This window comes from Podarcis pityusensis, assembly GCF_964106645.2.
Source record: "Podarcis pityusensis genome assembly, chromosome: 2".
In the NCBI taxonomy this organism is placed as follows: domain Eukaryota; kingdom Metazoa; phylum Chordata; class Lepidosauria; order Squamata; family Lacertidae; genus Podarcis; species Podarcis pityusensis.
This window is the reverse complement of record NC_138029.1, coordinates 24998867-25019510: the sequence shown is the minus strand read 5'-3', so window position 1 is coordinate 25019510 and position 20644 is coordinate 24998867. Positions and strand designations below refer to the sequence as shown.

At 44.5% G+C, this 20644-nt stretch overlaps 1 protein-coding gene across 1 annotated transcript in view; it reads left to right on the top strand.

The window, feature by feature from the left end:
* The window catches only part of FAM20A (FAM20A golgi associated secretory pathway pseudokinase), a 48728-nt gene that overhangs the window by 8050 nt on the left and 20034 nt on the right, over positions 1 to 20644 (top strand). The window contains exon 2 of the mRNA XM_080994692.1: positions 19935 to 20116. Within this exon, the coding sequence (XP_080850818.1) occupies positions 19935 to 20116 (182 nt within the window). The remainder of the gene's footprint in view (positions 1 to 19934; positions 20117 to 20644) is intronic.

Genomic DNA, 20644 nt, shown 5'->3' with positions numbered 1-20644 from the left:
GTTCAAAATTCACCTTGAAGCTACAAGCGTTATTCCAATCCTACGAACGATTTTAGCTGTTTACAATGGTTTTTAAGATAAATTATAATTGTTCCCCATTCCTTATTAAAATTTTGGTCACCTAGAATTGGCCCAGAGATGGAAAGAAGATAAAGTCCCTACCAGAGAAGAATGGCAGATTAAGTTGATTCTTCCGGTCATTGTAGCCATCTCTGGGCCAATAACATCCACGCAGCTGTGGTCACATACATAAATAGTCTTTTCTGCTCCCTTGGGATTTCGGCACCTAGAATTCCTAAAAGAAAGGCAGGGGCAGGTAATTAATAAATCAACAGTGATTAATTTAGCTAGTTGTTGAACTGAAATTTTATTTAAAAGTAATTAATTGATTTAATCATCATCATAACTAAGAGTTAGCTTTGTGCGGCAAGCTACTTTCTGTGCCCATCCACATACCCCTCTTGGTTGGTGTTCAGCCCCTGGGCCTAAAATTCCCTACCCCTGCTCTATGGAGACCTTGTGAAGTACACTGGCTGCCCCTTGCCACCAGCAAGCAAGCAAAGCCTTAAAAGACTCCTGCTACAAATGCAAATACAAATGTGGTGCTGTGGTCTAAACCACAGAACCTAGAGCTTGCCGATCAGAAGGTTGGCGGTTCAAATCCCCGCGACGGGGTGAGCTCCCATTGCTCAGTCCCTGCTCCTGCCGACCTAGCAGTTTGAAAGCACGTCAAAGTGCAAGTAGATAAATAGGTACGGCTCTGGCAGGAAGGTAAACGGCATTTCCGTGCGCTGCTCTGGTTCGCCAGAAGCCGCTTAGTCATGCTGGCAGCATGACCCGGAAGCTTTCTGCGGACAAAATGCCGGCTCCCTTGGCCTATAGAGCGAGATGAGCACCACAACCCCAGAGTCGTCCATGACTGGACCTAATTGTCAGAGGTACCTTTACCTTTACCTTTTTTACAAATGCCTCTGGGCAGGTTTTCGAAAGCTATGGCTTTACAAAGGAACAGGGGGCGGTCCCATTGGCAACAGTGGGCTAGCTGAAGCCCGGAGCAGCTCTGACAGGTTTTGCGGGAGAAGCAAAGGGGAGATTGCAAGCTGGGAGAGGTGAGGCAAAACTGAAGGGAAGGCATGGGAAAGAAATGAATGAAGGAGGAAAGAATGTCCCAGAGAACTACCCCCCCCACACACACACACAATTAGCCAATTAGGTTGGTGTCGTGGAAACTCCTCTTGCTGGCGGTGAGCAGAAATTGCTCGCCGTTGATGGATTGCTTGTCCCCATGTCAGAAAGTTACTGACATCTTGTTCTTTCCGAACGAGTGTTAACTGGAGCATGGAGGAGCTCACACTGTTTTGCAACGAAGAAAAAAGGGGGCAGCAGTCTTTAGCCTCTAAATTAATGGATACACGTCCGTAATATAAAAGCTGGTACACTGGAAGACGGTTTTTTGTGCCAGGGAAAACACTCACAAAACAGCGCTGTGTTTTTAGGCTAATGGAAGTCTCTTGGCTGCTTAGGTCTGAATTAGACCCGGGATGATTTCCAGAATCCTGATTTCTTCACCAGGCATTGAAATGTGTTCATTTCTAGAGAGTGTCTGTTTTATACTTAGCTCGTATGTGGTCAAAAGCCAAACATCCTCCTTCAGCAATGGTTGGCCTGACTTCAGAGACATATTAAATGCTGGCTGTTTTAGGATTGCCACCTTCCTCCTCGCTCTTCCCCAACAGACGCTTTGTGCCTTTAATATCTGTGTGACAGGCAGATGTTCACTTAGGTGCAGACTTCCATGCAGTTACATAGGCGTCTGCCTATAGAATTTCTGCCTGTCACATAACAGTTAAATGCACAGAGGTTTCCGCCCCTACAGATATTGTCGGACTCCAGTTCTCTGGCCGATGGTCAGGGAGGATGCGTCCAACAGTACCTGGCAGACTAAAGGTTCCCTAACCCTGAACTAAATAAAGGAATAAGGGAAATGTCAAGAATTCCAAAATGCAAAGTATAATAATAATAAACTTTATTTATACCCCGCCCTCCCCAGCCAAGACCGGGCTCAGGGCGGCTAACAACCAATAATAAAAACAAGTTGATTAAAATACAATTTAAAAAACAAGATTAAAATACATTAAAACATTAGGATTCAGCCTCTTCACAGGAGGAGAAAGGAAAAAGAAAGAGGGGGAGGGAATCAAACTGACTCTAAGCCAAAGGCCAGGTGGAACAACTCTGTCTTACAGGCACTGCGGAAAGAAATCAGATCCTGCAGGGCCCTGGTCTCATGAGACAGAGCGTCCCACCAGGCCGGAGCCAGTGTTGAGAAGGCCCTGGCTCTGGTTGAGGCTAATCTAACTTCCTTAGGGCCCGGGACCTCTAGGGTGTTGCTATTTATGGACCTTAAGGTCCTCCGTAGGGCATACTAGGAGAGGCGGTCCCATAGGTGTGTGTGGAATTGGCTCCATATCTAACATACTGTTATAGATTTGGGGGGGGGGGGTCCCCCAAACTCTAGTAATTAATAAATGGTGGGTTTTGATTATTTGGGAGATGTATTCAAGCTGCAGAGGAATTCCTGGCAAAGCTAGGACCATTAAGAAACAATTCAGGGCCATTGAGAGCCATTGGCAATGCAAGAGAACTGTCATCCCCCCCTTGCCTAAGACTGGGGTTTTGAGAGGTTGTCAGGGTAACTGGGTGTGGGGTGACAGGAAAAGAGAGGTTTTGGCAGAGTGTTCTGGGAAGAAGAAGGAAGAAAAAAGAGGGGTCCATGTTGGGCAGGCTGGCTGAAGGCAGGCTGCGGGAGATGCCTTGGATTGCATGGCTGCATTGCTGTGGAGGACGAGCCCCTATTGAAATGACCGTGCTGTAAGCTCTGGACTCCCACCATGAAGGTGCAAAATGGGGGAATAAACCGTATTTCTTAATACATTACTACGGTGGTCTCCACTGTGTCTCAACCCTGGGTGAGTGTCCGGAATTCCCTGGGATCTTGCTATTGCTCAGCAGAGAGTGGAAGTGGCACCCAACTTTTGTAATGGTACAAATGTTCTGAGGTTCAAACTATCTTCAGTATTTACCATCGTCTTTGATTTGCAAGACTTTGGGATCTTTTCAGTCTGTGTGGAGCGGAAGCGTAGTTGAGAAAAGGAGCCTTTGATACAGCAGCAGCCCTGTAATGTCTTGGAGGGATTGTTGGCTGATGCAGCTTGTCAGGTGAGGCTGAGAGAAGTTGCACTGGCTGAAATTCCCCCCGCTGGACCATTATTGAAGCGAGAGAAGCCTTGCCCTTCTTCTCCCTTTGCAATCCGGCAATTCCAAATACTGCAAATTCAATATTTTGTCCTAAAATGCAGAGTGGCTTTTCCTTGATGATGCGGAAGCAAATGGCAATGATCAAATTGCCTTAAAATAAATGAAACTAATAGCCTATACCAGCAGAAGTGTTTTCATTTTCATGTCATTTTGGAGTTTGCACATGGTTCATTGGGCAAGGTGCTGAAAGCACGGACAATATGCTGCACTTAATCACAGTAAGAGCCAGTGAAATATTCGAGGCCGGCTAAGTAGCAAGTGTTTAAGCAGCGTGAGGTTACGCTGGAGTGCCTGCAAATGGATATTGATTTAGAATTTGCAGAAGAACTAATGTAAGCCAAGATGTTACGCTATTAAATGGCTGTACCAAAGATAGCTGCAGAGGCTAGTAGGTCAGGCTAACAGGTCTCTGAATGTGCAAGGGTCAGAATTAATAGAGAGCTGTGTGTAAATTGTATATAGAATCATAGAACTGTAGAGCTGGAAGGGACCCTGAGGATCATCTAGTCCAACCCCCTGCAATGTAGGAATATGCAGTTGTCCCATATGGGTATCGAGCCTGCAACCTTGGTGTTATCAGCACCGTGCTCCAACCAAATGAGGCAAAAGGCTACGGCACCCCAGTATTCCCAGGCGGTCTCCCTTCCAAGTACTAACCAGACCTGACCCTGCTTAGCTTCCAAGATCGGGCAGCACGTTCAGGTAGTATTTGTCCTGAAACATCTGTGAATCGTGGTGTTCTTGGGTTTTAAATGCATATTTTTTGTACAAATGTGATATGTACAATGGTGAGCTTTCCATCAGCACAAGCATTGCAGATGGAGCGACACCCCTCTCTGCTCCCTCCCTGCTCTGCCCAGGCACCTCAAGAGTCATTGGATGGGAGGTGCAACAGGGGGAAGCCCAGTTGAACAACTGGAAGCTCTTGCACAGCCGACGGGACTCATTCATTGAATCCTTCTCTGTGTTTCTTAATCGGCTGCTTTGTAGCGAGTCAGACTATTGGTCCATAACCCAATATTATCTGCTAACTAGGGGATCTGACAAAAATCTTTCCAATCACCTGCTCCCTTCTTCCCTTTCCTCCTGCTTCATCTGCTTCTGCTAAGATGACAGGGATTGAACCCCTGGACCTTCTCGATGCAAAGTGTGAGCTCTGCCACTGAGTTTTGGCCTCTTCCCGGAGGCGAATAGGCCTTTGTTCTTCCCATTCCTCATGATGGGCCTTGATTTTTTAAAATATATATATATATATATATATTTCTTTATTTTTTACCAACAACCAAAACCCAAACAGTGAAACCCCCCAGGCGGCTGATACATTGAGTATACATAATCAATAATAACATATTCAAATCAACCATATGTACAATTCTATATACATTAACACTCCTCCCTCCACCAGGTTTATTTAACTTTTAACGTTTTAATTGCCCCAAATTGTTCAAACCTACGCAAATAATTCAAAATCTTCTCAAACCAATCCTCCTCTTTCTCACTGACCTTAAACCCTTTCATTCTGTGTATCTTCCCAGTTAGATATTCTAAAATTATAATATTATTCAATTTTTTCCTTACTCGCTATAACCTGTCTGGCTGAAGTTACCATCAATTTTACCCATTTACATTCATCTTTTGTTTTTAACTCGGTGCTACTCAGGCTAATAAGAACCGTTAATTTAGAAATTTCTACCTTCCTACCCACAATTTCCGATATTTCTATACCAATCTATTTCCAAAATTCATTAAATAATGGAGAATTGCACCACATATGACTGTATGTTCCCATCACTCCACATTTCCTCCTCTGCTGTTACCCAAGCCCATGCATTATGCACTGAGCTCATGGAGGTTGCTGCTAGGCAAAGTCGTATCTTCACAGGGTAACCGCTAGCATAAAGAGAAGACCAAAACCAAATTGACAGCAGCATAACAAACAGCGAAGTCAGTGAGCCAGTTCTCAAGGCTTCAGGTGTGTAGAGTCAATATACACAGTGAGAGGTATGGGAATTAATATCTAGCTTGTGTGTACCTCTGACTATTGCACAATCCAACTCCTACACATGTATATGCTGCCCATAGACGGCATCCTCTCATTTTTTGGAAAGGCAGGTGGATTACTTGAGTAGGCTCCCTACTCCCTACTTGTGCGCTCCCACAATTGATGTATACACTAGGCTTTAGGTGAACACCTGATCTGGTCTGTGCAGTGGTAATTGGGGCACATGGGAACCCAAGGCTTGTGTCTCCTCCCCAAAAGTAGAAGCTCCAGGCTTGGCCATTGTGTGGTGAGCTGTGGCAGACACCAACGATACTACAAGAGATGCTCGTGAGTTAGGTGGTGCTAGAGTTGTCTGAATTCCAGACCTTTCTCTGACAGCAATGTTTTGCTGTTCCAGTTCTTCAAAATGCACTGCTTGGCAATCAGATTTTACAGTTTTGGAAGTTGGGCAACATCTGGGGCACACGTTGAAATTCCAAAACGGAAGCAGAAGTTGCTGAAACAAGTGGCACAGAGGGTCCCTTCAGTGGAATGGGATCACATGTGATAGCATCCTACAGCCGAGAGACAGAGAGAGAGAGAGAGAGAGAGAGAGAGAGAGAGAGAGAGAACACTTTTAACAAAGCTAGTTCTTAGATGTGCAATGAAACTTTGTTGTTGACATATGTGGCGTTTGCCCTCCTAGGTTTGTGACATCATACTGGGTTCATAAGGAAAGGGTTGACTAATTGTAAAATGACTAACCAATGGGAACCCAAGAGGAGGAGTTAGGAGTTAGAGTTAGAGTTGTTGAGAAGACAGTCTGGAGTTAGAAGAGACAGAGAGGATAAGTCTGTGGGTTGGGCTAGTCTGATGTGGGAGAGTGAGAGACTCTGTTAAGAGGAGTCAGTCAAACAGTTGAGATAATCAGTCAGAAGGTATTAGGAAGATATAGGCCGGTAAAGAAACTAAAGTTAAGATACTGACAGGAATATTATCTGAGAAACCATAAACTTGTTAATATTTATAAAATAAACTTGTTTATTTGGTTCACTTTTAACAACTGTCTGGACTCAGTGTTTTACCCGAGAGTAATGTGTTGGTGGCAGTGGGGAAGCGAGCACAGTGGTGGCACATGGATCAATAGAACGTTAAACGTCCGGGGACCCTGTGTGATCTCCACAACATCTATCTGTCTCAAGAGACAATGGAGTGCACCTCCAGGGGTAAAGTCAAACTACTGCATTAGCTGCACCTAAGTGACCTCCCCAGGGCACAAGCCTCAAAGCAGACTCACTGAAATCAATTAACATGGCTAAGTAAAACTTGGTTGAATACCACCTTTGGAGTGAAATTTGCCTAGCGAGTTCTGTCAGCTCAAGCCCTGTGCAAGGGCTTTTGACTGCACAATGGGGCTTTCCTCCTGCTGCGTGTCCCCTGAAATGGACTCTGTGGAGTTGGAAGGACCCCTAAAACAGTGTGCAGGAAGGTGGAGGAACTGAGCTAGGGGAATCATTCTGTCTGACAAGTCGGAATCCTTGTGCAGGCAAAAAGATGGGAAGCATTGAATTCCACCCGCAGTGTCTCTCATTCCATCCATCCTGGGAAACAGAACCTTGTGGGGGTTTTTGTGTGGCCATTCTCCATCTCTTTCCCTCTCTGTTCCGGCTTATCGGTCCCTTTCCTACCTGCTTTTTATTTCGTTACTTTGCTTATTTACTGCCTGGATCGTTCCTGTGCTGTCTGGGCAAGCCGCTTGCCCTTGCGTGACTTAGCTCATTCTTTTCAGGAAGAGGGTATTGATTATTCTCCAGCCACTTTGGAACGCAATATATGGCCCTCATAAACACAGGGACCATTCTGAGCACCTTCTCAGACTGCGCTAACATTAAATTTGTCTCTCCCTTAGTGCCCAAATGCAAATGAAACAGAGGGGAGCAAGGACATTTTTCCAAACGGAGAATTCTTTGTGTGCTAAATCCTCTTCGCTTCATGATTCAGTAGGGCAGCTAAGATGGCACGCTAGGTCCTGTAAATCCACGAGACAGGTAGAAAGTCAAAGGATGAGCCAGAACTTGGGGTGTTGCCTAATGAAAGCGCCATAGCTCAGTGTGAGAATATCTGCTTCACATGCTGATGGTTTGATGCTTGAAATCCCCAGGAAGAACGGGGAAAGAATTCTGCAGAGGTGCTGCCGGTTCAGTGCAAGCAACAGTGAATTAGATGCAGTAGTGGCCAGTTTGGTAGCAAAGAGGCACCCTCTCTTGAAATCAGTCTCGCGGCAACTTACCGTATTTTTCGCTCTATAAGACGCACTTTTCCCCTCCTAAAAAGTAAGGGGAAATGTGTGTGTGTCTTATGGAATGAATGCAGGCGGGAGGCTCTGCTCAGTGCTCCCTTTAAAGAGCCCCATGGAGCGTGTGTGCGGCTCTTGGGGGGTTTTCCCCAAGGAGGGCTGCCCTTCTCCCTCCTCTTTAAAGGGAGCACGGCTCTTGGGGGAGCCTTCATCCCACTGCCCGGGAGAGGCTGCACGTGGCTATCCCATAAGCCAGGACAGCAAGAGGGCTTCTGGGATTCAGAATATTTTTTTTCTTGTTTTCCTCCTTCAAAAACCAGGTGCGTCTTATGGTCTGGTGCATCTTATGGAGCGAAAAATACGGTACTTGGACAGGGATAAGGCAGGGAACAGAAAGCTGGACTAGGTGGGCCATTGGCCTGATCCAGCAGGTTCTTCTCATGTTCCTGTGATACCAGGCCTCGCCAGTGGGTCAGAGGAGATTGTAGACGGCTCTCCAGTGTAGTGGCTCCTTGGGTATTGGTGAGTGTTGGGGACAAGTTGCTGAATGCCAATGCAGTGGTGTAGCGTGGTTTGCAGTTGACCGGGATCAAGCAGGCACTGGGGGGACAGGGTGCGGAGGGTAACAGAGCCCAGCACACCAGCCCAGCCCTCGCTGCCAATGCCACCGGAGCAACCACCACCACCACTGGAGCCAAGTGGAGCCACACTGTGCCGTTTGCCCGCCATGCAGGGGGGAGTTTGTCTGGGCCCTTGTATCATCTCAGCCTCACAATAGGGTTGCCATACGTCTGGGTTTTCCTGGACATACAGTGGTACCCTGGGTTACAGATGCTTCAGGTTACAGACGCTTCAGGCTACAGACTCCGCTAACCCAGAAAGAGTACCTTGGGTTAAAAACTTCGCTTCACGATGAGAACAGAAATCGGGCGGCGGCGGCGACGCGGCAGCAGTGGGAGGCCCCGTTAGCTAAAGTGGTACCTCAGGTTAAGAACAGTTTCAGGTTAGGAACAGACCTCCAGAACGAATTAAGTTCTTAACCTGAGGTACCACTGAATTCAGAATACTGCAGTCAGCAGCAGTGTCTGGACAGAAATTGGGAAAATGTCTGGGAAAATCCAGATGTATGGAAGCCCATGCCAGCAGTGCTGTTTTGGCCGATTTCAAAACAGCTTTTCCGTCTGGATTTTCATTGTTTGAAATATGGCAACCCTACCTCACAGAGCAGCCCCGTGCTGGCAGGGTGGCATGAGAAAGATACAACGGCCATGTGCCCTTCAATCTCAGCCTCGCAAAGCGAGGGCAAGGCTGGGATCAAAGAGCACACAGCTATTGCATCCTTCTCATGCTGGCCTGCCAGACCTGCTCCGATTTGCGAGGCCGAGATCTGTTCTGAACGATTTGCCCGGCAAAGCAATCAAAAGCACATCCTGGACAGTGTGAGTTCGTATATTCATGTCAGAAGATGACTTGAAACAAAGCCAATATAAGCTTCGCAACTGAAAATGGCCGAAGATCATTTCTGCAGCTGACCTTAAATGAACTTTCCTAATTTTCCTTCATGCCATGAAGAAGTCTTGTCAGTTTCACGGTCTGGCTTTTGATCTCAGAAGTGAAATTGACAAAGCTTAATCACAGTCCTGAGAGAAGTGCTTTTGGGAAAGAAATGAGTGGTTTGTTTCTGCCACTCAGCTGCTAGAGTGCACCTCTTGCCCTTTGCATGTTCAGACCTTTAAACCTCCCCCTTAAATAAATTCAGACAAGACTCAAATATTGGTTTGGTTTTTGGCAGAATTTAGGCCGCAACTTTATTGATTACAGAAAGTGACTGGTTGCATAGGCTCTGGTCCGACTAGCTCCCTGCCATGCAGGTAGCGCTGACCCAGGGTTCCAGCATAGGTCAGCCAAGGGTGAACACCTGGATAAGCGGAAAGCCAGGAACAGGCTATCTCCACAACACAAATGTCCCCCTGGACTCAGGCACGGGCACAGCCCCCTCTCAGGGGTTGACCAAACCATCGAGTCCCTGGATTCCTTTAACAGAATACACTTCACATAGGGATGGTGAGAGCTTTCTCCCATCCCTATCACCTGAACCAGAGCCTGTCCGCAACCTTACAAGTTGTGACGATTTGCTACGCAGCAGGCAAAACCCAAATGGCAACAGCCAATCAGGCAAGTGGGGAAAATTCCTGCCGTGCCCCTGTCCTGTCCCAATGACAAACAACACACGATGGCATAGCAAGGTCAAGTGCAAAGCCCTAAAAAGTAGGGAGAGGTGGGCGGGTGTTCCGAATGTATGCGGCGAAAAGGGAAGCTCTGGGTTACGTGCATGGGCATAAATAGGTCCCTCAAACCGTTTGGACTGTGTCCCATTGGCCAGATTGCACCCAGCTATGAGGGACCTACCAATCGGGTGTTGTGGCTGACCAGTCGTACCCACCCACAACACAGGGTGTTGGTTTCCAGGTCTCACCACAATATGTGCCCTCTTTAAGGGAGGACCAGATTTGGAGAAAAGGGAAGGAATTTAAAAAGATGAATTCATAAGGGCACTTTGCTGGCTGCTCTCTTCCCTGAAGACTGTAGCCTCTGCAGCAAGAGGTTCCCCCCCCCCCCAGCTGTCCTTCCCACAACTGCAACCTCCAGTGACTAGATGTAGTGCAATTGTCACAGGTGAAGAGGCTGTGGAAATACGTCATGGAGGAATAAACAGGTTGGGACACTCTTTGCGAGATCATGTGCATAAGCTCTTAAAATGGACGGTGCTGATTTGATGCATGTTTACTCCTAAATAAAACTTGCATTGCATTGAACTGTGTACTAGGGCTGTGTACACACTATATGTCTTTAAAGCACATCTGAATCCCTGCTGATAAAGTAGCTTCTTGCAGGGAATGGTCAGGAATTTGTTCCTACCTGATTTGTGCACATCAAAAACTGTTCACACTTCTCCAAATTTTGTAGTGGTGTTCTCTAACAAAAAATAAGCGCATATATTAGAGGGAAATGCATATAAAAATGCAGATATTGGGGGTTTTTTAAAGGTAATAATAAAAATAAAGATGCATATACAGTATAAGTAGGAATATGTTTGTGAAAATGCACAAATTAGTGACTTTCTTTTTTGGGTAAAATGTTAAGAGAAATGCACACTGAAATGGTGGTGAATTTTTGTGAGGCCTCTTTTTTTTAAGTGATGTGAAAATGTGGCAAACTTAACTTCAGTTTTTTTTTTTTTAATAATATTTATTGGGGTTTACAATAAAAATAAATATAATAAACAGTATAACATATATCTTAACATAATTTCACATTTTCTTTGGACTTCCTCACATCTCCCGCTCCCACTTTCATCGTTATAACTTTTTGCCAGCAATTTATTATCTTATTTGCATTCTTATGTCCCATCTGTATATTTATAATCTTATAATTCTCCAAAAAGGTTTATATTTTCACAATCTCACTTATTATCTTAAATCATCTAATTTAGTGGTGCTCAATTATTTATGATCTAGCGTCCTGCTTAACATTCACTCAAATTACAATGTTTTTGTAAATAATTCTTAAATTTCTTCCAGTCCTCCTCCATCTTCTCTTCTCCCAGGTCACGGATTCTGCCGGTCATCTCGGCCAGTTCCATATAGTCTATCAGTTGCATCTGCCATTCTTCCAGTGTGGGTAGATCTTGAGCTTTCCAGTGCTTTGCAAGAAGTATCCTTGCTGCTGTTGTTGCATACATAAAAAATGTCCAGTCCTTCTTTACCACCCCTTGGCCGACAATACCCAAAAGAAAGGCCTCTGGTTTCTTTGTGAAGGTATACTTAAATACCTTTTTCAGTTCATTATAAATCATTTCCCAGAACGCCTTCACTTTAGGGCAGGTCCACCAGAGGTGGAAGAATGTTCCTTCACTCTCTTTACATTTCCAACACTTATTATCAGACAGGTGGTATATTTTTGCAAGTTTGACTGGGGTCATATACCATCTATATATCATTTTCATTACATTTTCTTTCAAAGCATTGCATGCAGTAAAATTCAACCCAGTACTCCACAACCTTTCCCAGTCCTCAAACATGATGTTATACCCAATGTCCTGCGCCCACCTTATCATAGCCGATTTAACCATTTCATCTTGTGTATTCCATTTTAGCAGCAAGTTATACATCCTTGAAAGTACCTTAGACTTTGGTTCTAACAATTCTGTTTCTAGTTTCGATTTCTCCACCTGGAACCCTAGTTTCTTGTCGTTTTTAAAGACTTCTTTAATCTGAGCGTAATGTAACCAGTCTCGCACTTTATCCTTCATTTTCTCCAAACTCTGCAATTTCCAATTGTCTCCATCTTTTTCTAGTATTTCCCAATATTTTGGCCATTTAGCCTCCATATTGGGTCTTTTTCGGGCCTTAGCTTCCAAAGGTGAAAGCCACCTTGGAGTTTTATTTTCCAACAAGTCTTTATATTTTGTCCAGACATTAAACAGTGATTTTCTGACAATATGGTTCTTAAAGGCCTTATTTGCTTTAACCTTGTCATACCATAAGTATGCATGCCATCCAAAAGTATTGTTAAACCCTTCCAAATCCAACACGTCAGTGTCCTCAAGAAGTAGCCAGTCTTTTAGCCAGCAGAACGCTGCGGCCTCATAGTACAACTTTAGATCTGGCAGGGCAAAGCCCCCTCTTTCTTTCGCATCAGTTAATATCTTAAACTTAATTCTGGGCTTTTTGCCCTGCCAGACAAATTTAGAAATATCTCTCTGCCACTTCTGAAAGCACTTCGTCCTGTCCAAAACCTGAAGTGTTTGAAACAAAAACAACATCTTTGGCAATACATTCATCTTGATGACAGCAATTCGGCCTAACAAAGAAAGTTTCAATTTTGTCCAACTGTCTAAGTCTCTCTTGATTTCTGCCCAGCACTTTTCATAGTTATCCTTAAATAGACTTAGATTTTTTGCTGTTATGTTTACCCCTAGGTATTTTACTTTTTTAACCACATTAAGTTCTGTCTCTTTCTGAAACCGTTCTGACTCTGTGTCTGTCAGGTTTTTCCCCAAAACCTTAGTTTTCTGTTTATTTAATTTGAATCCCGCCACCCGACCAAAGTCATGAATCAGTTGTAATACTCTTTTCGTACTAGACTCTGGCTCCTGCAGGGTCAAAACCAGGTCATCTGCAAAAGCTTTTAGTTTATATTGTTTCTGTCCGACCTGAATTCCTTCCACCAACCGGTCCCCTCTGATCATATTCAATAGCACTTCCAGAACCGAAATAAATAACAAAGGGGAAATAGGGCAACCTTGTCGTGTTCCTTTTTCAATTTTAAACTCTTCTGTAACCACATTGTTAACTATCAGTTTAGCTTTCTGCTCTGAATATATCGCCTCAATCCCTTTCTCAAAACCCCGTCCCACTCCCATTTCTTTTAGGTTTCCCATCATAAATTTCCAGGAAATGTTGTCAAAGGCCTTCTCCGCGTCTATAAAAATTAAAACTGCTTTTGTGTTTATATCTGTTTGCAGAAGTTCCAAAATGTCAATAATGTTCCTTGTGTTAGCGAACAAGTGTCTGCCTGGGAGAAAGCCTGCCTGGTCCTTGTGAATTACTTCATTTAAAACTTTTTTTTTTTTTTTTTTAAGTCTACTTGCCAAAATGTCAGCAAATATTTTGTAATCCACATTTAAAAGAGAGATGGGACGATAGTTCTTAAGTTGTGTCTTTTCAGCTTCCGTCTTTGGTATCAATGTGATAAACGCTTCCTTCCACGACTCCGGTGCCCTCTTCCCCTCCATAATTTCATTGCTGACCTCCATCAAAGGTTGTATCAAGTAATCTTTTAATATCTTATAGTACTTGGAGGTCAGCCCATCTGGCCCTGGAGATTTGCCTAATTGCATGTTCTGAATGGCCTGTTCAATCTCTTGTCGTGTTATTTTGCAGTTCAGGATTGTCCTATTTTCTTGTGACAATTTTGGTAATCCATTTTTTGCCAAAAATTGTTTAATCTCAGCCTCGTCTTGCGGCCCTTGAGTGTATAATTTTTTGAAGTATCTCTGGAAACACTTTCTGATGTCCACAGGATTCTGGATATTTCTTCCTTCAATCTCTAAATTTGTAACCGTATTTAATCTTTGTGGCAAAAAAGTTTGTAGAAGACAAACTTAACTTCAGTTATGACAAAATGAGAAACTGAGAGAAGCCCAAATTAATGGATTGATCTGTCCCTTGGCTGTGGAAGCTCATGCTACAGTCAGTGGTAAAAGACTTTCATCCACCTCCATATATCAGCAGGAAAAGTTCAGTGGAAGTTTGAGCTGTGCTCCTACAGGCTGTTCCATTATTCACACTGATTGGGCTTTCGCTTCCCAGACAACCCTGTTATTCAATCAGTGGAAACTTCCACTTATTGGGGCAGAGGGATTGGACTATTTTCTATAGAGGATGCTGAGATCAAGAACATAATATTTTGTCAAGAGCATTTTGGATACACTGTACAGAAGTGTACCAAGAGAGTGAATCCCTCTCTCAGATGAAGTGGGAGAGCTCTCTTTAGAATGCAGCATCAGACTGGTAAGCCAGGGTCCCTGTTTTCTGAGACAAACCATCATTCAGCCTGAACCACATTGGGCAGTCCCCATTGCAAGCCCTGTGGCTGGCATTTGTAATGGGCTCGGCGTCATTCATCACACCTGTTCAGCATGGCACTTCAGTTAGGGAGTTTGGCACTGATTGCAGGATGTGAAAATCTGCTGAAGAAGTTAATAGCAGTGCCAAAATGGGGTTGGGGTGGGCAGGGGTGTTAATAAATAAATAAAAATTGTTATGTGGGATGCGGGTGGTGCTGTTGGTTAAACCACAGAGCCTAGGACTTGCCGATCAGAAGGTCGGCGGTTCGAATCCCTGGGACGGGGTGAGCTCCCGTTGCTCGGTCCCTGCTCCTGCCAACCTAGCAGTTTGAAAGCATGTCAAAGTGCAAGTGGATAAATAGGTACCACTCCGGCAGGAAGGTAAACAGCGTTTCCGTGCACTGCTCTGGTTTGCCAGAAGCGGCTTAGCCATGCTGGCCACATGACCCGGAAGCTGTACGCCGGCTCCCTCGGCCAATAAAGCGAGATGAGCGCCGTAACCCCAGAGTCATCCGTGACTGGACCTGATGGTCAGGGGTCCCTTTACTTTTACCTTTAATTCTTATGTACTAAGCTTGGATCCTAGAACAATAGGCAGGTAGGATCATAGAATACAACAACCTGATTGGCTTGCTGGTAAAACCTAGAAAGGTATTGGCATGCATATTTACCCACTACTGAGGTCCATTGCCAGCTAGAGACAAAGGAGCTATACTTATTCAGAGTACCATTCTTCCGTTTTCTTTGTTCCGCTATGTCTGACCCACAGGCCAAATGTGGCCCATCAGGCTGTTTTCTCCAAACCGCATCCACCAGCCCCACACTTGATGTCATGTGTGATGTCATGTGTTGGGCAAGTAGAGACATGGCTGGATCCTGCAGCTGGAAAGCAGGATTGAACTCTCTGCACGTCCTCTGAAAAGCTGGGGGTTCAATCTTGCTTGGTTTGGGTGCCCAAGCAAGTTCCCCATCGGGAACTCGCTGATGCACCTGGAACCTGCAGAAAGCAGAACTGAAATCAGCTGATGCATGGGGAGTCATTTTGGACTCACAGCTGTCCATGGAGGCGCAGGTCAATTCTGTATCCAGGGCAACTGTCTACCAGCTCCATCTGGTACACAGGCTGAGGCCCTACCTGCCTGCAGACTGTCTCACCAGAGTGGTGCATGCTCTAGTTATCTCCCGCTTGGACTACTGCAATGTGCTCTACGTGGGGCTACCTTTGAAGGTGACCTGGGAAATACAACTAATCCAGAATGCGGCAGCTAGACTGGTGACTGGGGGCGGCCGCCAAGACCACATAACACTGGTCTTGAAAGACCTACATTGGCTCCTAGTACATTTCCGAACACAATTCTAAGTGTTGGAGTTGACCTTTAGAGCCCTAAACGGCCTCAGCCCAGTATACCTGAAGGAGTGTATCCACCCCCATCGTTCTGCCCTGATGCTGAGGTCCAGTGCCGAGGGCCTTCTGGCGGTTCCCTCACTGCGAGAAGCAAAGCTACAGGGAACCAGGCAGAGGGAACCAGGTAGTGGCGCCTGCCCTGTGGAACGTCCTCCCATCAGATGTCAAAGAGATAAACAACTCCCTGACATTTAGAAGACATCTGAAGGCAGCCCTGTTCAGAGAAGTTTTTAATGTGTGACATTTTAATGTATTTTTAATCTTTGTTGGAAGCCGCCCAGAGTGGCTGGGGAAACCCAGCCAGATGGGCGGGGTACAAATAATAAATATATTATTATTATTATTATTATTATTATTATTAATATTATTATCTTGCTTGGTTGGGAGAATTTCAGGTAATGATATATGTAAGTTTACTGAAAGCTGCCTATTGGAACTCAGACTAGTTTTCTGTTTTCATGTGGATGGCTGATCACCGTGTCTTACTAATTTTGCCTGGCAAGGCTCAGAAGACTGTAAATGAGATTGACGTGAAAAATTGTACCGTTGGTCTGGTGCTTAAAGCAAACGAAAAGGGACCATGTAATTTAGGCTGTTTTAGTTTGTCAATACCGTAACTGCCTGTTTGGCAAACAAGGCCCTGCGTTAGCGCTTTGACAGTGTATAGCCATTCTGCTTCCGAGGCTCTGACAGCTAAAGAATAATCAGGCCAAATCCACAATGTAAAAATAAACCATGCGTCTCTGTTGGATTGCTAACAATGTGCCGTGGAAGGCATGAGTTGCTTAGAACAACAGACAGCAATGTATCAATAGCTATTGCTGGGGAAAGGACTTAGATCTCCAATAATGAAGAGTGAGAGAAGGTGACACATGTCTCTTCCACATTGTCAGTACTGCAGGGCTTAATTTGAGCTAGAGCACAAGAGAGCTTGGCCCAGAATCTACTCCCCATTCTTGGAATGAATCCTGAAAATTTCAAAATCATAATATACCCAAGTCCTTTTGATTGTGTGTGAAGTGTCTTTCTCTCGCTTCTTAGTGGCCACAACCAGCTCACACATATTAGAGGCTAGAACTTCAGTTTTAGCCCCCGGCCCTTTTGCTTTCCCAGCAAAGAGAGCATCCCTCTCATTTTGCCAATTGAGCCCTGTTTCTTGTGCAGATGGAGAGACTTGTACAAACTGAGCTCAGGTATGTACAAACTCAGCATCCCTAAAACCAGAAGCTTTGCTTTTGGGAATTACAGGGACAGAACCACCCAAACCATATAGATATTTATTCATGTATGCGACTACAGCAGCGAGAATGTTACTTGCCCAAAAATGGAAAGAAGAAGTCCCAGCAAAAGAAGAATGGATACAAAAACTTATGGAATATGCAGAAATGGCGAAACTTACCGAAAAAATATGAAATCAAAATAACAATTTTTTTAAAATAAAAGAATGGAAATGGTTTAAGGAATATTTACAAACAAACTCTAAAAAAAGATAAGAACATTGGCAGGATTATTGTAATGACCCACAGTTTTATAAGAACATATATTTAAAGTAGATGAATAAATGAGCAAATTAAGTTAATCAGGATATGCAGAAAATATTAAAAATAAATTTAAGGAACCGCAGAAAGAGGGGGAAGGAAGTCAAGTTCTGAAATGTTAAAATGAGTGTAAAATTATTGAAATGTAGAAAACTGAAAATCGTTTTTAAAAAAGCAAATCCAGCATCCCTACCAATAGAAAGAGTGGGTACCGCTAATGAGAGTCGCTGATAATCATATGAGTAGGGATGAGTTACTAGGGTGGAGAACCAGAGGCTCTCAAGATGTTGCTGGACTGCAACAGCCAGAACAGATGGGAGTTGTGCCTCCCATTTGTGTGCCCCAGGTTCCCTATCTCTGCACTAAAGCACGGCCCACCTCTCTGCTTGTTTTCATTGTAGAGAGAGTGCCTCTAACACCTCAATAACCTGTAGCTCTGAAATAATGGAGACATAGGTAAAGGTAAAGGGACCCCTGGCCATTAGGTTCAGTCGCGGACGACTCTGGGGTTGCGGTGCTCATCTTGCTTTATTGGCCGAGGGAGCCGGCGTACAGCTTCCGGGTCATGTGGCCAGCATGACCAAGCCACTTCTGGCGAACCAGAGCAGTGCACGGAAACGCCGTTTACCTTCCCGCCAGAGCAGTACCTATTTATCTACATGCACTGGCGTGCTTTCGAACTGCTAGGTTGGCAGGAGCAGGGGACCAAGCAACGGGAGCTCACCCCGTCACGGGAATTCGAACCGCCGACCTTCTGTTTGGCAAGCCCTAGGCTCTGTGGTTTAACTCACAGCGCCACCCGCATCCGAATGGAGACATAACAATAGTTTTATGCTATTCTATAATTTATTATTGAAGCAGGCATTCCTCACACCACATCTGAAGAGAACACAATTAACATGATGTTCTTATTTTTTTACTAACACAGATGGACATGAGTACGAAGTTACTAGATATATATATCTGTAAGAGGTTGACAAGTCATTATGGTTTGGAAAAACCCCAGTGGCCCATGATTTCTCAGTGGTCTTTGAAACCGCAATGTCTCCTTGCAGCATAACTTATGAAGAGGTTGAAGACTCAGCCTCTGATCTTGAGAGACTGGAGAGCATCTGCTTTGCCACACAAAGTAGTTTCCAGCTTTACCTCGTGGAATTTCGCCCAGCATTTGTATATCCAGCAAATGTCGGATTTCCTCATCCTGTTGGTTTTATGGTCTGGCAAAAGAAAAATGCTAGCAAGCATATAGAATGTTCATTTTTCTACAAGGGCCAAAGAGAGAGGCAGGCAGGGACAGCGAGTGTGGGATGTTTTGGAGATTAGCATAGTTTCGCTCTGTTGATCTTGATCTCCTTCACCATGGTGGTGCAAGCTTCTGGGAGCTGTTAATGGTGCCAGCAATTATCAATCACAATTAAAATTGCATCACAAATGTAGAAAACCCTATCTTGGGCCAGGCAGCCAATGAGGGTTTGCTGAATAGCAGCAGCCCAGTCTATGACCAGTGCAGTTTTTTAACTGTTCCAGCTTGCATAGGCTGGGATCCCACCACCCAGCACAATCCTGCTCCCCCACCATCTGAGCAGCAGCCTTCATTTGAACAGTTTTGTCAACACCTCGCTTTCCAAATGATGGCCGCTGAACCGATGGAGGTTTGAATCACTGAGTCATTAAACAAGTGGAACAGAACTTCCCCTCCCTCTCCTCTTCCTGCCTTCCTCCTCTGCCCCAAATCTGCTCCAGAGCAGTGTGGAAAACCCCAGATAAGACTCGAGGGTGCAGCTGGGGAGAGGAATGTACCATCACATGAGTGGAAGTTGTTCTGCTCCTGCAATGGCTTCCAGACCCTCCAGGTTTCCCTGTATTCCAGGGACAGTCCCAGATTTACAGAAGCCATCCTGGTTTCTGATTTGATCCCAGAATGTCCCGCTTTTCCTTAGGACGTCCCTGTTTTCATTGGAGAAATGCTGGAGGGTATGGAATTATGCGACCCCCCAAGCCAAGGAGATAAGTACAGTAACTATACAACCTTTAGAAGAAACCTGAAGGCAGGCCTGTATAGGGAATGCTTTATTATGTTTTCATATATGTTGGAAGCCTCCCAGAGTGGCTGGGGCAACCCAGTCAGATGGGTGGGGTAACAACAACAACAACAACACCTTGGTTTTTGAATGTCTCCATTTTTGAACATTTTGGTTTTCGAAAGCCGTAAACCCAGAAGTAAATACTTTTCAAACTTTCCTCAGAAATCAAACATACCACGCGGCTTCCGTACTGAGTTTTCCTCTTTGAGGCTTCCATACTGAGTTTTTGGTTTTCAAACATTTCGGAACTCAAATGGTCTTCCAGAATGGATTACTTTCGAAAACCGAGGCATCACTGTACAGTGGTTCCTCAGGTTAAGAACTTAATTCGTTCCGGAGGTCCGTTCTTAACCTGAAACTGTTCTTAACCTGAGGTACCACTTTAGCTAATGGGGCCTTCTGCCGCCGCCGTGCCTCCACGGCATGATTTCTGTTCTCATCCTGAAGCAAAATTTTTAACCCGAGGTACTGTTTCTGGGTTAGCGGAGTCTGTAACCTGAAGCGTCTGTAACCTGAAGCATCTGTAACCCGAGGTACCACTGTAATTGAATAGGACGTCCTTACTTTCATCAGAGAAATATTGGAGGCTATGGGCTTCATTGTATACAACCCTGAATGTGGGAATGTGATTTATCTGAGGGGTTGATTTTGTGTGCACCTTCTTTTCCATGTGTGCATCAGGAGACACAAGATTTACAGAGAGGAGCGCAACCTCACCTCGGACTCAATAACGCAGCTCAGGCAGGAGGCAAGCTGGCTCCAGTTCCACCTGGGAATCAATCGCTATGCCTTGTACCCACGGTCCAGCCCTCCGATTGACCAGCTCCTCCGGGACACACAAAACTTTGGAACCATCAGCGCTGGTAAAGCTTCCTTTCTGAGAAGGATTAAAATTTACAGCATGCAATGCTTTGAAAGAAAATGTGATGAAAATGATGTATAGGTGGTATATTACCCCTGGTAAAATTAGCTAAAATGTATAAAACAAGTAATAAATGCTGGAAATGTAAAGAAAAGGAAGGAACTTTTTATCATATGTGGTGGAAATGTAAAAAAGTGAAAAACATATGGGAAATGATATGAAAAAGATGTTGAAATATACATTTATTTAAAAACCAGAAGCATTTTTACTTGCCATTGTAGGGGATGATATTAATAGACAGGATTGTAAGTTGTTTTTATATGCAGTGGTGGCAGCAAGAATATTATTGGCACAAAAATAGAAGCAAGAAGAATTATCGACAAAAGAAGAATGGCAAATGAAATTAATGGACTATGCAGAATTAGATAAATTAACAGGAAGGATTTGAAACCTGCGGGATCAGAGATTCTTAGAAGACTGGAGTAAATATTTGAACTATTTGAAAAACAACTGTAATAAACAGATTACG